Source organism: Equus asinus, chromosome 29 (assembly GCF_041296235.1).
Source record: "Equus asinus isolate D_3611 breed Donkey chromosome 29, EquAss-T2T_v2, whole genome shotgun sequence".
In the NCBI taxonomy this organism is placed as follows: Eukaryota; Metazoa; Chordata; class Mammalia; order Perissodactyla; family Equidae; genus Equus; species Equus asinus.
The window spans coordinates 33,240,256-33,256,925 of record NC_091818.1 but is presented as its reverse complement, the minus strand read 5'-3'; the positions used below and the strand labels follow the sequence as shown (position 1 = coordinate 33,256,925).

Genomic DNA, 16,670 nt, shown 5'->3' with positions numbered 1-16,670 from the left:
CGGGCCAGTAGTCAGCTATGAAATGGTCATCAGATGGCGTACAACCCTCTCCTACTCTTTGTGTTCTCAAGATTACTGTGTTGAAAACTAAAAGAAAAATTCTTATAGTGGCCCCCCCTTAGAAACAGGACTAGTAATAGTGCCCCTGGGGCCAACCTAGTAGTGGTGGCAAAAAGTAATGAGCGATCCCCAGGGAAGTTGGACCTCGAGAAAAAGGAAGAAAAGCTGGAAAGACTAGCTGCCTTTCCACATGGAGATTCTCCTTGGACAGCCTCAAGGAGGTGGGTTTGGTTTTAGCAACAGAGTCTAGCATGTTTCGTCCAATTTTATGAATTTCATGTAAAGAAAATTTCTACGCAAGTTTTTTCTTATGTAAAGAACAGAGCAAAGGAACATATATCAAGTAAAAGTCAAGTGACCCCTGATCAGGCCATACTGACTAATGCCATAAAGAAAGAAATGAATTAATACATTAATTACTGACATATATAATGCCACACTTATAATGCAATGCACACTAGGGAGGGCACTGGGATATTGGGATGATGACATTGAAAGTACATTTTGGAGTAGAATGATGGTGAATGGAGGTTTTGGAGGAAAGTAGTCAATATCTCTTATTTTCATTCCCAGGACACAATACAAGTATAATCAATGTTCTATATGTAGACAGGAATATTTCCGCTGTTCCTTTTGGCATCACCCTTCATTGTGCACAGACACACCTACCACAGAACACAGTGAACACAGAGGTGTAACATAGGGAAATAAAACATGTTTTAAGGGCTACTGTCTATAGAAAGCAATTTAGTAAATGTCAGGATGTCCACACCTCCCAGCCCGGCAGCTCCTCTCCCGGGTGTAGACACTGGGGAAACTTTCCCCCATGAGCTCAAGGAGACATATATAAGAATGGACATGGCAACATTGCTTGCAGGGATTCAAAAAACAAGAGAGAAATGTCCACCTGAAAGAGAATGGATATCTGACTTGTGGTATATTCATGCACTGCTATGCTCAAGCAATTCCTTCAGGAGAAATGAAAGTCCCATGACTACACACATCCATGTTGATGACTCACGCACAGGCTGTAGAGTGAAAAGAAGAACTCGCAGAAGATTCATACACTTAGAATGCATACACTTAGGTATCATTTCTGGAAAACACTGAAATATACATAAGATAGTATTTATGTTTTATTACAGACATTTGCAATAAAAATATAAATAAAAGTGTGGGATGATAAATACCAATTTCAGGATAGACACTCCCTCTGGGAGGGGAGGGAAAGTGATGTAATTGGGGAAGGTACACAGGGGTTTCAATTCCATTAGGATTATTTCTTAACCTGGTGACATGTACATAGGTCTATACTCTTTTTTTTTTATGAAGATCGGCACCTGAGCTAACAACTGTTGCCAATCTTCTTCTTTTTTTTTTTAATTGCTTTTTCTCCCCAAATCCCCCTAGTACATAGTTGTATATTTTAGTTGTGGGTCCTTCTAGTTGTGGCATGTGGGATGTCGCCCCAACATGGCCTGATGAGCAATGCCATGTCCGTGCCCAGGATCCGAACCGGCAAACCCTGGGCCACTGAAGCGGAGTCTGAAAACTTAACCACTCGGCCATGGGGCCGGCCCCTCATGGTCTACACTCTTTAAGTGTTCTTGGATACCTGAAATAAGTCATGATAAATAAAATATTTAGGCAAATCAGTCACCTTACCTGAAACTTAATTCTGCTTAGACAACACTTGAACAGAAACCTTCAAAGCTTCCATAGACTCCTAGAACACAGACTTCCTGGAACACAGCTTGTAAACCTGAGCACAAGCCTTCCCTGATGATCTCGTTGGGTTTCTCCATCAAAGAGGCTCATTTACCCCCTTGTTATTCTATCAAGACTCTCTACATGAAAACATCAGTCCACAGAGCAAAGGAAACTTTCCAGCGATCTGGATAAGCATCTTCCTAAGGCAAATACACTCATGTTAAAGTGGTTGGTTTTATTGCTGGTGCTGGTTCATTTGTTTGATAGAGGAAAAGCTCCTGGGAGTAGAGCGAAGGAACACAAATATTTTCACTGACAAAACTCACCAACCCTTGGGAGCCTTAGGGTTCAGGTCTGGAAACTGCAGGAAAAGTCCAAACTGAATCTAAAACCAAGTTGAAAAACAATTCTCCTAGGGTTCCCAAAGGAGGTCCCCTCCATCAGACCGATCTCATGAGAGGGCATACAATTGTTGCTCCGACGTTGTGGGACCTGGTCTTTGCAGAGAGAACCTCGGAGGCTCCTCCACGGCTCCTCGTCCATCTCCGCATCCAAGTGGAGCCCAGGACCTACTGCTATCCGGCTCACCCTGAATTCTTCCTCCCGAGGAACTCAATCACTGTCAACTGTGTATCATACTTGGAATACTACCAACTACAAGACAAAGTCAGGAGGCATTTGGTATGCTGGAAGGAGTGTGACGTTTGTGGCTGAATAAGGGTTCAGATCCTTCTTCTATCCCCTTAGTGGGTATGGGACCTTGGCAAAGTCACTTGACTTTTTTTGAGCCTCAGTTTCCTCAACTTTAAAATGGGGATGAAAACACCTGACTCATGCACTAAGAAGAGTGGCTGGAACTTAGCAGATAGCATCATTGAACCCGTCATCCTGGGGCCCAGCCAACACCAGCAGTGACACAGTTCCTGCTGCAGGTAAGCTCTGCTGCTCTGGCTGTGATGAAGGCTACCTGGTATTAAGCATCTGGCATCCACACACCTGTGGGTGAATCTTTGCCTTCCATGATCCAGCATGCACAGGACATGAGGCAGATATTGAATGAAGGAAATGTTGACTCTGCATCTAGCCAAACTGACTATCCATGTGGGACAAGCCTGAGAACTTAATCTTTATATGGTGGTTTTGCCTTTTTCAGCAACTATCTGTTGAACGCCTGTGTTGCAGGTGGGATGTCTGTACAGGGGTAGTGGGTGTGATAGTGGACCCCTCACGTCGGGGAATGATTCACGGTAGAAGCAACATCTGAGTCAACTTTGAGAGGACGACGGAATTTTCAGACAGACAAGGAGAGCAGGATCTAGACGCAAGATTCAGCACGTACAAAGACATGGAGGCCAGAGAAGCCATGGATTTTAGGTGAAGTATCAGTAATGGTCCAGCATAACCTCCCAGACGGCGGTGGCAACAGCAGAGACTGAACAGGTAGGCAGGGACCCGATCCTGAAAAGCCTGAATGTCACACAGATGGAGGGAAAATTTTTTCTGTAAGCAATGGGAGGAGCTAGAGGGGAACTGTGAGAAGAAAAATGGCATGATGCCATTTGTGTTTCAGAATAGTGGCTCTATCAGCAGTGAATTGATGGATTAGAGGAAGTAAGTCTTGGAGACCAGAAGCCCAGCTAGGAAACTATGGCAAGAATTCAGTCAAAAGATGGCCACTTGCACAGAACTGTGACCATGTGGATGATGAGGAAGGGATAGACCTTAGGTATATCGAACAGAGGACATCACAGGACGTGGAAACTGATGGGGTGTGAAGAGTAAGGGAAAGGAGGGGTGGGTACAGAACCAGGTCCTTGGCTTGGGCCTGGATGGAGGGGCTGCCACTTAGTGAGATGGGGGACACAGAGAGAGGAGCAGCTTGAGGGGGCTAATGATGAGTTCACACTTATAGTAAGTTAAAAATGTCTCTGGAATATCTAGGGGTTGAAGAAAAAAACAACAAGAGCCAAAAACTATTTGGTTATGTAGCCACGAAAATTGAAAGAGAGGTGTGGGCTGGGGGTAGAGATCTGGAGGCCTCCCATAAGAGTGGTCAGCAAGGCCAAGACCCTGGATTCCGCTATTTGGGGAGTGTGGAGGGAAACTGTCCTCAGCTGAGGACAGCTCAACCCTGGAGCCCACAGCAACTCACTATGGAAAATCCCTACAGGGATCAATGAAACCCAAGGGAAGACCTGAAGCAATACTTGGGACGCAGAAAACGAGAAACTCAAGATTAACGTTAAATTGACTGGACGTAAAGCGTGGAAACCAACCACGTCAACCACTTAGAACTACTCTGTTCCCCAGTGTCCACATGTCCCCTTGGACCTGACCCTGTGTCCCTCCTGCACAATGGGAGCACTGAGCTAATTCATTCTTTGTATGTGACCGTCAGCTTTCATGACAGAGGTCAAAGCACTCCGGGCATTCATCCCGCAAAATATGCTTGTACCGGAGGTCCTGGACTGTGCCAAAATCCTGATTACAAAATAGCACTGGGCAGAGACTGCATTGTCAAAATCAGCCATTAAAACAGCAATTGCAATTTACCAGTATTAGACAAATCTCAGCTTTATGGCTTCTTCGGCTGTACCCATAAATCAGTTAGGGCTGCCCGGTCTAGCACAATGGCCACTAAGCACGCATGTCCATTGAGCATTTGAAATGTGGCCAGTTTGGATGGAGACGTGCCATAAACATAAAATGCACGCCAGATTTTGAAGACCGCATTAAAAAAAGAATGTAAAATACCTCATTCATAATTTTTATATTGATTTCATGGGGAAATGATAATATACTGCATATATTTAGCTAAATAAAATATATTAAGATTACTTATACTTATGTCTTTATTTTTTGAATGTGGCTACTAGAAAATTTAAAATTATACATGTGGCTCGCCTTGTGGCTTGAATTCTATTTCTATTGGTCAGTAATGAGAGAATGTAAATGTTCTTCACTCCTTGGCATATACTATGACATATCCTAGGCACGTTCTATGGTTCATTGTCTTATTTATCCCTAAAATTAAAACCAAAGCATCTTAGAGTGGATGTTAATATTTTTCTAGTCTACCCATGATAGACATGCCCAAGACTCCTACCCAAGAGCTATCCATGATTTACTCAACGTGTAAAATAAATTAAATGCGGCTGTATAGCCTGTAGAGTAAGACCTAAACCCTGCTCCATTCCTATCACATACACTGGCATGGCAATCATCTTCAGGGGCATCAATTTTGAAAGTGAATGACAGCTACACACACACACACACATACATACATACGTGCTTGGACACATGTGCTAAATATGTATCTCCTGGCAAAAAATCTCTAGGACTAAAGAATAATAGAGCATCCATGTATGTACTTGGGGTTATTCTAGTTCTCAAAGCCAATTCTTTGTCAGGCCTTTCGCCTTGATCAAATTTCATCGTATCCAACACTGTATTCTAAACTGGTTCCCCTCGTGTTAAATACAGGATTTGACTTTGAAATCTTAGGAGAAATGACTACACTTCAGTTTCCCCATTTAGAAAATACGTCCGTCCGAGGTCATGCTCTTTTGTGTAAGATAAAGGAAACCTTAGGAGACTAAATGGGATCCTCCTTCAGGCATTTTTACCCCTTTGAAGACAGTCATTACCATTAACGTAATTCCCTTTGAATATCAATGTGAAGTTAATTCACCCAATTGCTATCATCCACTTGTATTAAAAGCATCACAGTTAGTGAAAAGGAACGTGGCCTCTGGAAAAGATCATTTTCTCCCACTTCTAGCATCTACCAATTTGTTTTCCAGGGCAAGTGGTTGGGTGGCTCTATCCTGTCTGTAGACACTTTCACACGTCTCCTTCTGTTTGTGCAACCTTGACACCAGGAAACGTGTTTCCTGCCTGATGCTCCACATGAGCCCTTCCTAACTCCTTGTTGGATGAATAAGGACATAAGATCGAAGAACGGCCAGATGACTTTTCCCTTCTCAACAACTTTGCTGCTAAGAGTTCTCTTCTCCCACTGCTTGGGATGCAGCAAGCGGATCTACCAGAAGGAGCAGAATTAGCATCAATAAATCAACTCCCCCTTTATGGTATTTCAGGGTGTCTCAGAAATCCTCCCCTCACTCCTTGCCCTGCCTCCACCATGGTTCATTTTACCTGCCACACTCATGTTTCAGTTTAATTACACACCATGAGGTTCGTGGCTGGCGGGCTCTCATCTGTCTTCTTTTCACCAGTTGACGCTCTTCCCCTGCAAGTGCAGCTTCACCTCCCAGTGCCCAGGAGAGGCCACCTTAGGCCCTGTCATCCCAGCTGATGAAGCCAATGGCCTGTGCATTTTTTCATTCCGCAGGGCCATCCGGACGGCTTCCACAGTGACTTCATGAAATCTCCTGAGCCAACAGGACTTTTCTTGGCATGAGATGGGAAAGGCTTTAAACCAGCCACGGCTCTGAAAGCCTGACAGTTAGCAGGCTGGCATTTCCAGTCTACTGGCTCTTTCACCCACCTTCTGGGGCGTGCGGCAAGCTTTGCCTCCTGCGTCTGCCCAGGCTTAGTCTTAAAGCGCCACAGCCTCCACTCTTGGGAAATGGGATCTGCTCCGTCTGCAGAGACCACGCAGGGGCGTCTCTGTGCCTGTGCCCGGTGCTTCCTCTCAGGCAGCTGGCACGGACCCCCCAGGCTCCAGCACCCCAGGTGATTCCAAAGCCAGTTTCTGCAGCTCCTAAGATAAGGTTTCTCAGGAATCAAGCCGTCTCAGGATTCACGTGGTTAACAAGAAATGGCCTGGCGGATTCAACAGTAAGCTAATTCTGTACAGTTCATCCTCTCTTTACTCTCAGTTTACAACAAGGCAATGGAGGCAGAACGCAGACTCTTTTCCTCCTTACTCTCCACTCAACATCTCCACTCTGGGGAACTCGACCCCTTGGAGCCTTGTTTCCCATCTATGAGATGAGGTTAAAAACACCTGATTTCAAAATTCTTATAAGGATTTGAGATTCTTTTTAAAAAAGTAAAATACTTGTCCTGGCGCTGGCCCCACGGCCGAGTGGTTAAGTTCGCACACTCTGCTTCGACGGCCCAGGGTTTTGCCAGTTCGAACCCTGGGCGCGGACATGGCACCGCTCATCAAACCATGCTGAGGCGGCATCCCACATGCCACAACTAGAAGGACCCACAGCTAAAACATACACAACTATGTACCGGGGGTCTTTGGGAGAAAAAGGAAAAAAATAAAATCTTTAAAAAAAAAAAAGTAAAATATTAGTCCTTATTGTAAATGGTCAATAAATGGCAATTGCTATTAATTGTTATTAAAATATATTATTTAATATATTAAGTATATTAATAGTTTATAATTAATACATCAAGATATTTTATTAATATACTATATCATATTTCTAACCAATACCAATATTGTATAAGTAATATATTAACATGTTATCTCAATAGATTAATAGATATCTACTGAAATGTTTATAATATATTGCCATGTTATATTAAAATACTACTATACTATATAATAGCTGTTATATTTACATATTGTTACATTGTACTAATATATTATTGTCGTTAATGCATAGTTACCTCAAAGCATTGATTGCTATCGTTTTGTAATGATGCAAGGAATTAACTTGTTTTTACCTTTTTTAGCTAGTTTACGCTCCCTATTGAGAAACAGTGGCAGGAAAAGAAAATAAAGTCAGCATTTTTTCCCATTTGCCTGGAGTAAACACAGCCTTGTTTTATCCGGAAAAAGAGTCATTTACTTTTTCAACAAGAGTAGAGTCACTGAAACATTTTGGAATCGAAAGTTCTGAATGTAAGTCAGGGTAACAATGACCCCAAGCTGAAGTCATCGTTAGCCCTCAGTTACGGTTTTCTCCACTCCAGCGTCTCTTAACCCTGGCTGCTATCGAAACACTCCATCGATGACCTCCCCACCATTCGCCCCTGAAAATTCTGCTCAGGGGTCTCACCCGCGGAATTCTCCCATCCTATTTTGTGGAGATGGATCTCCACTGGTTCTAACCAGCCACTCTGGTCGCATGACACCTGCTCAATGCCCAGTATTTATAGGACCTCCACAAGCCCTTAGAGAGCTGTACGTGCTCTGTGCTCATGCATTTAATCAGCACAGATGCACTGAGGACCGACAGTTTTGCTTGCACCATGCTATGTCCTAAGCAGAAGAGCGTGAACAAGAAACAGTGAACCTACTTTCAAGAGGCCCTGGTCCTGATGTTGCAAAAGGATCGAATACTTACATGGCTACTGAGGGTAAGGAAGGCTGGGGCCAAGGTAAGCAGAGCGAGCTATGGCACCCACCCCAGTCTTGACGTTCCAGAGGAAGTGGCATCTGGTCTGCCACCGGAAGGGGAAGTTAGAGCCAGCAGAGGGGACAGACAGGGCCGGATGGGGAGGACAGTGCTTGAGCCAGAGAGAATGGTGTGCTCAAAGATCTGGCAGCTTCCAGGAGCTGCAAGACCTTCCGCGAGGCTACGGGGTCGAGGCCCATGCAGTGAAAGGATCACCCGCATCAGCATCATGCAGCCTTTTGACAAAATGCAGGCTCCTGGGCCTCATCTCAGACTCCTGAATCCAAGTCTCTGGAAGAGAGGCCCAGGAATCTGCACTTTTAAACACACTCCAGGGTATTTGAATGTTCAACTGAAGCCTGAGAACTGCTGGGGTAGGATGTCGGGAGGAGAATGAAGAGGTGTGAGCTCAGGTCACAGTGAGCCTGGAAGTCCAGCTCTGACACCTGGACTTTGTCATGCGGGTCATGGGCAGTGATGTGCTGGTACCTGGCTAACCAGCTCTTGTCGGGGGTGGGGGGGCCCCTGCGTGTAGCTTGCTGATTGCCGTGCTGTACCCACTGGAGTGAAGATCACATGAGGAAATGTATGCTCCACAGCACAAAAAAAAGGCTTTTTTTTTTTTCTTTGAGGAAGATTAGCCCTGAGCTAACTGCTGCCAATCTCCCTCTTTTTGCTGAGGAAGGCTGGCCCTGAGCTAACATCCACGCAAAAGATGGCTACTTTATTAAGATTTCAGTTATGAGATGACAAAACCAAGGACCAGAGCAGAAAAGTGATTTTCTTGAGGTCCTGGACACGAAATCTTTTGGCTTAAGCCAAATCTCCAGTCTTTTCTTCTAAGCAATCTACCTATCATAGTTATCTGTTGTGAAAGGCCTTCTTGTAATGAGAGCTGGTTTCTGCTACAAAGCCATCTGTTTTATCTGAGCCCTTTCAGCTTCACCTTGCGGGAGGAGGACCCAACTTCATAGGGATCTTGCAGGTGGAAGGAGTTCTCCTTCTGTGTTCCAGCTAACAGCGTCCTCTCGAAAATGGATAGTCTGCTTTTCCTACTTGTATTCACAACTGTGACACAATTCATTCCAAATATTTGTCACAAGATGTTTGTTTCCGCACATGGTCATTTATGCATTTGTTCGCACATTCACACTAGCAATAGCTAACATTTATTCCAGTGTGCCAAGACTTTATAGGCATTAACTTACTTCCTTCTCACAACAACCTATGATATAGGTCCTATTATTGGATACCTCTTACACACGAGAAAACTGAGGCTCAGAAAAGTTACACCCCAGTAAGTGGCAGAGTTAGGGTTTGAACCCAGGGGGATCTGATTAGGATAGGCTATGGTGCCTCGCACGTCTCCTTTTCATTAACCTAATAAATTGTCCTATAGTCTTCAAATTCCTTTCCACAATTCACAGGAGCCTTGAAAGTGGTTGTCTGAAAAAGAATACACTTGTTTCCTATTTGCACCCAACTGTGTCGAGCGGTTCAATAAAAGCATTACAGTAGCTCTTTGTAAAGGAGTGGATGCATGGCTCGTAAACAAACCTATTTCTGGTTTTATTGGTTTTGTGGTAAAAACTCACAGCACCATAAAACATGGAATGTCTTAAAGACTCCTCCTAGCTTCTCAGGTAGGATCATCCTTACCTGTCTCCGAGGCCTCCAGATTAGAAACTGTATCAACCTTTCTCGGGAAAACATTTTGATGTCACGAAATGTTTCCTTGAATTTCGTCTAAAGTTGTCACGTTTCAGCTCCATCACCGATGAAGGAATTCCTCCATCAGTGAAGCCTCCGTAAAGCACAGCCTGTCCTCAGCTGGGGAATCATCTTGAGTATATTTAACGTGTTTGAAAGGAATTATCAAGCTTTCCCTGGTCTTCCCCATTCAGGCTCCACCATTCTTTAGTCCTTACTGATGTCTAGTTCACAGAGCTCCTTGCAAGGGAGATTCCAATATTTTATTAGAATCCACGTACCGAATAGGTGAACCACAATGGGCCGTTTCAGGCAGTATTCTCCACGGAGTCCTGGCAAAGTTTCAAGCAGATTTAGCATAATTCCAAGTGACTTTAAGGGTTTCACATACTCTATGGTAATTGGTCTAAAGAGTCGGAGAGCTTTTGACTGTACTCTTCTGATTCTTTCTTTTGCTATCTATATCGTCTGTAATTTTAGAAGTTTCACATCTTACATCAGTATCTAATGTGCTTCCAAAATTGAAGAGTGGTGGAGAAGGATCGTTCTTGAACTAACTGCAGCTACCTGTGGCACTTACCCTGGGGACACAAGAGCTGGCCTCGCAGGACACAATCCTTGTGTTCATTTCAAATGCTCGTCCTTTATAAGCTCAGCTTCCATTTCCCCTTTAAGTGTCCCTTCCATAAATGGCCTGATCCTTTCAGAAGACTTCGTTTAGAAAACTACTTTATGCCACAAATCAGAAGTCACTCCTTTTTTTAAAAAAAGTAACTGAAGTGCAGTAAATGACACAATGTCTTTGCAGCAGAAATAAGAGAGTTCAGACAGATAAAAAAGCACCTTCTCTGGGAGTTAGGTAATTGTTAATGGAGAACAGATATTGAGGCAGTAGGATGACAATATTCTAAAAACCCTAGTTAGCACACAAAATAGTCACTGGGTTGTGCAGTTAAAACTTTTTACAAGTCAATACTCCATCCTTTCTAGAGAGGTTAATTTTTTTTGACATATAACATTGTATTAGTTTCAGGTGTAAAACATAATGATTCAATATTTGCATACATTGCAAAATGATCAGCACAATAAGGCTAGTTAATATCCACTCTCCATGTTAATTTCAATCCACTCTCCATTTACCGTGGAAGTGTTTGATAAAAAAATCTGTATCCTCATTTCGGTATAAAAGATGGGCCTCTAGTTCCTCAAAAAATTAAAAATAGAACTACTATATGATCCAGCAATTTCACTTCCGGGTAATACCCTAAGGAAAGAGAGACACTATGTTGAAGAGATATCTGCGCTCTCATATTTATTGCAGCATTATTTACAATAGCCAAGACCTGGAAGCAACATGTGTCCATTGATGGATGAATAGATAAAGAAGATGTGGTACATATATGTACAATGGAATATTATTCAGCCTTAAAAAGGAGGAAATCCTGCCATTTGTGACAATATGAATGGACCTTGAGGGCTTTATGCTAAGTGAAATAAGTCAGATGGAGAAAGACAAATGCTGTATGATCTCACTCATATGTGGAATCTAAAACAAAACAAAAACACCAAAATCCCAGAAAAAGAGATGAGATTTGCGGTTACCCCAGGTGGGGAGTTGGGGTGGGGGAGTTGGATGAAGGTAGTTGAAAGGTAAAAACTTCCCGTTATAAGATAAATAAGTCCTGGGGTGTAACGTAGAACATGATAACTATAGTTAACACGGCTGAATGGTGTATTTGAAAGTTGCTAAGAGAGTAGATCCTAAAAGTTCTCATCACGAGGAAGAAACTAATTTTTTTAATAATTATATGAGGTGATGGATGTTAACTAAACTCATTGTGATGACCATTTCACAGTATATGTAAGTCAAATCACTATGCTATACACCTTAAACTTTTGTGGTGCTATATGTCAATTACAGCTCAATAAAACTGAAAGAAATGAAAAAGATGGACCTCCAACAGATTCATCTTCCCTTCCCTCCCCTCTTGTTTTCTCCACTTCTCCTCTCTTCTCTTTTCTCTTCTCTCCCCCCTCCTTCTTCATCTTCTTTTGATGGTGTAGTTTCTCCAGAGCACACTCCTTACCCCCATGAACAATCTTGGCTTGATTTCATATGGCCTTAGCCAGGTGCTCCTTGCAAATTTTGCAGCAGACATTGGCAAATAGGAATCCCAAGGAGCTGAAATGAGGGGAATTTTTTGCCAGGCTCATTCACTAAAGGCAGTGCATGGAGGATTAAAGAGAATTATGAAGTTTGGAGGATTAAAAATCGAATTAAGAAAGGACACATTTAAAAAGTGCACAAAAATGGTTAACTATAAAATCCTTTCCTTTACCCTCATTGGAGAAATGACTCAATCAGTGTCTCTCTTTTTTCCTTTTTTTTTTCCTCCTGCCTCTGCAAACATCATTTGTTATGGTTAGGAGCCTGAGGCCTGTGTCGTGGCCTGCCAGGAGGCCAGTCAGAAGTATATCCATCAGCCTGCAGACTCTGAGATTGCATTATAAACAAAAGAAGACTAAGTAACGTGCCCAAGTGAATCCAGCCAAAAGCCAAAAGCTGTGCTAAGCCCATGTGTCACTGACAACACACTGACTGTGACACAGGAGGCCAGCTGCCACCCTATCTGTTTCTCGGATGTCAGGTATGGCCACCACCCAGGAGACAGCTAGCGCTCAGGTGCCCTCTTTGCAACTGTCTTAAGTTTAATAGTCCTGACCATTTTGCCCACCCCTTTTTGCCACTTCCAGTTAATCTCATGCATATTTATGTGCTAATTATGCAAATCCCAAGATAAAAATGCATTAAGCACCCATGATTTAGACTGGTTAAGCCTATTACGTGGCATAATGAAATTACTGCATGATGTCCAATTTACCTCGACACTTGCTTTAAACTGTCAGTTAGTTATTAAGTAACCATAAGACACCAAAATTTAGCTCTAGGAGACTCTCTTTGTCCAACCCATCATGATACCATGAAATCGGAAACTTCAAGCTAACTCCTTACTAATGGGGGAGAATATTCCAGAACAGACTTAATGAGGCATAATGTGGATCAAAGTTTTAGAATAGCAACATTGTCAGTGATATAAGTCTTTGGATAAATTTGAAAAAAAGTCACTGAGTAATTTCAACAACACAGCACATAACCATTTAGGAACCAAAGCTGAGGCTTATCAATGGGACCTGTTTGCAGTCCTACAGTCAGGTCTTGTTCCTTGAATCATAATAACACTGTACGTTACAAAATCCACGTGTGATTTGAAGCTTCAGTATGGAAATATCTATATCCAGAGTCACAATTAAAGAGATTAAAAAAATAATTCACAGAAACAATTTAAGACACACACACATATCCCTTGAAACCTAAAAATTAAAGGGTTTCAGTAAGTCAGTTGGCTATGTAGAGATTTTTTGTTTGAACTTTGGTGAGACCCAAACCCCCATAGTCTCAACGTTCATTAGATGATACGATGGTTAAAGAACAAGCCATGATGTGAATTCAACTGATAAACATAATATATGAGTCGTCTGACCCACTGACACCCATTTCTCCCCCTGCGATAGCATGCCGTTTTAATCGGCGCACAGTGAGATTTATGCAGTGCCTGGGTCCTGATTCATTTGCATAGGGAACTCCCCTCGAAGTCTAGGAGAGTTGTGCTTGCGTAAGGTTTCGAAGCTCAGATCCATAGGTCTGACGGGAGCCCAAGAGTGCACAATACCAGGAGAGTATCTGAGGCAGCAATTTCAAAAGCTGGCCAAATGAACAGATTCTAATGCCATTCCCTAAATCATTCACACCCCACTCTGTCAATAAAGGGAACCAAGAATCCACTGCCATTTGCCATTTTCTTTGCGGTGGTAAAAGATATGTGGAACAGTACCTGCTGTTTCCACAGCCCCTTGGGTTGAGACATGCTACCTACAACCATCACGACTTCAGCTGCATGCGAAGCGAGAACAAACGGGTCACAGAGGGGCTCTCACAGGAGATCAGCCAGCCAGCCAGCCAATGGGCTGGAATTAGAACCTTTGGTGACAAACCCCTACTTGGGGTTATCCTCCTAATGATTGACTATCAGACAGACAAGTGGTGAACACGACAGGAAGATGGGGAATTCTCCCAAAGGATGGGACGCTTTCATGTTTAGGACCCTAGTTCTAACCTTCTCTTAAAACATTATGGTCATGTTCATTAACTAGCAGGAAAACAATGTTCAATGACAAAAGAGTCTGTTTGTGTTGGAATCACTAACCAGAGCATCAAAGGGATGAGGTCCATCAAATCCTCATTCTATTGGCTTTAACTCTGCTGTGTTGTTTGAGAGCCAATTTCCCCCTGACCTTTTGGAAATATCGGAATAAGAAAAGTAATATATCTAGGATTATTTGGAACTTTTGGCTCACCCATTTAGAGTTCTATGTGGATATAGCAGATATCAAATATCTCCCTCATCACCTGAGCTTTCAGTGGAAAGCCCCATCTTTAAGGTATCATTTCTCAAGTAAAAAAGGAAACTCCAGCTGAGCAGAACAAGTTCCCAGAGTCTCCAGGAGACAGTAAGCAGTTCCCCATGAGCGTTCCTAAATGTTACAGGACCAAGTTCAAGATGTCAGGTTAGTCCACCACTCTCGAATCTTTTCTGCAGGTCTGGTAGTTCTCCGAGAACACAGTGGCTTCCGGAATGCATTAACCTACTTTCCAGAGGATTCCCTGGCCCTCTTGCTCTGAAGAGGAGGAGGAAAGAGGATATTTCAAGCGGGAGCTGGGCATGCTCTGCTTTAAACATGTTACTCCTCCTGTTAAACAGCATTGCAGCCTGAGAAATAGGTACTTCCTGCAACGAACAGCTCCGAGGGTTGCACAGCCCCTAAGGAAGAGTGACTGGAAATCCTGCTAAAATATGGCTGTCTAATCAACCGAGAGGAGAACTCATTTACAAGATTCCCATTGTCCACACTGACAGATGGTTCTCTCCCCCTGCTCTCCCCTTCCCACAGATCGCGCTGCCTTTGAGGCAAGCCTATTCTTTGAGAGATCCAGTTGCATTCGCCAGCCCAGTTCTGAAACAAGACAAAAGCTCAGTGAGCCTCCCATTCACAGAGGCTCTGGGCACCTCAGCTGCCTTTTCTGCACCTCCAAGCAGAATCAAAAGAAATCGAGATTCACTCCCCTTACCTTCGTCCTCATCGGAGACAGGAGCCCTTCCATTTTGGCGGAATCCTCATGCCAGTTTCTCTCTTCTCCAAGTTACTCTCTCTGCGTGCCGTCCTTAAGCATCCCACATGAAAAGAGCCATGTCGGGAGTCGCCAGGCGCTCCCCTCTCCCCAGTGGCGCCGTGGCACCACCACCCTGTCTAACTTGAATCTCCAGTGCCTGAAAAGCACTGAGAAGCCTGCTCCTCTCCTCACCCTCTTCCCTCTCTCTCTTTCTCTCTCCCGCGCTCTCTCTCCTCCCTCTCTCTCCTCCCTCTCTCTTTCCATAATCTGCCTACAGCTCTCTGTGTACCATGCTCACTTGACAAATGATCCCTGTCTTAGGGACCGCGTTTGAGCCAAGAAAAGTGATCTGAATCAAACCCAGGAGCTGCCCACCCAGGACAGGAGGCCAGGGGGGCTGAGCCTGACGGGGCATCCCGTGGCTCCCCAGGTTCAGCTCTGTGGTTACTCTCTCTAGAGCTGACAGCTGAAGGCACTGCCTAGCTCTATCCATTCATTTCTCTTTTAAGAAACAGGACCCCCACAGCAATGGATCCAGTTGCCACCATTGCTCAGCGGGTTTTCTGGTTTGCATGCAGAAAACTGAAAAAGAAATCTCACCCACTTAGATATTTCTAAATACCCATTTGTTTAGCCCAATGTTGACATAACATCTAGACAGTTAACTGGATTTTTTTTTCTTTCTGTTTGATCAGATGTTTAGAAGCATATTGGCATAGCCTCTTCTTAGGAAAAGTTTCAAAAACAGATTTTTAGAAGTGGCTCCCTAAACAGCTGAGCATTAAATAATAAATGTGTGTGCTGTCCAGGACTGCAAATAAACCAGGATTGACTTTCATTCAGCATTCCCTGTCACTTGTAAAAAGGAGACAATGAAATAACGTTGCAAAGACCTGGGTCAGGGCATAATGAACTTGAAAGGATGAGAATTTCTTGAACTTTCTTATGCTTGAGAAATTCTCTATGTGGAAATAATTCGGCATCTCTACCTCGACTGTTGATTCCTTTACCATAGCTAAGAACATCTATGCCATGACAAAAGCTTTCCCGTCATATTTGTGACACACACACGCCATATGTGAACTCGCCGATGATATTTAAAGCTGATGCCCCCGTCCCTTGTCCCTTGGATGGAATTTGTCTCTCTATCTGCTGCATTTTTGCCTGACTCCCAATACATCGCCAAGATAGGGTGATGCACATGCTGTCCCCCAGATGGTGTCATAGCATGGTCCTCTTCCCCTTCCTCTTCCTTCCTTCATGTTCTCGATCTTTGATTAACCCACGTTTTCTCCTCCAGTTCATACATCTGCATTCTAAAGAGCTTCAGAGTCTACACCAACTATACTACCCCCTGATTCACCTCTTTGGCTAGTCCCTAGTTCCCTATTCTTAACTTTTCTCTGCTAGACTTAGGTGCATGACTGCAACCTCATTCTCACTTAACCAGGTACTTACATCCTTTGACCAGAGTCTTAAGACCCTGACAAATCTTCAATAGCCTGAATATATTGAGAGCAATACTCTTTCCTCATATAAAAGATCTTTGCCATTTCTGGAGGCCTCTGGACCTTGTTTCTCTTGTCATTGGCTTAAACGTTGCTTTATCTTACTCAATATCCTAGTGTTGGAGGTCT

At 43.5% G+C, this 16,670-nt stretch overlaps 1 protein-coding gene across 5 annotated transcripts in view; it reads right to left on the bottom strand.

Moving 5' to 3' along the window:
* FRMD4A (FERM domain containing 4A) overlaps positions 1 to 16,670 on the bottom strand; it is a 584,597-nt gene that overhangs the window by 425,399 nt on the left and 142,528 nt on the right. The window contains exon 1 of one of the 5 annotated variants that reach the window (XM_044762481.2): positions 14,992 to 15,308. The exons of 3 other annotated variants lie outside the window; for them this stretch is intronic. In XM_044762481.2, coding sequence (XP_044618416.2) covers positions 14,992 to 15,024 — 33 coding nt within the window. In that variant the 5' untranslated portion in view covers positions 15,025 to 15,308. Of the gene's footprint in view, positions 1 to 14,991; positions 15,309 to 16,670 lie in introns of those variants that run through there. One more of the 5 variants, XM_070500883.1, reaches the window with a different exon arrangement.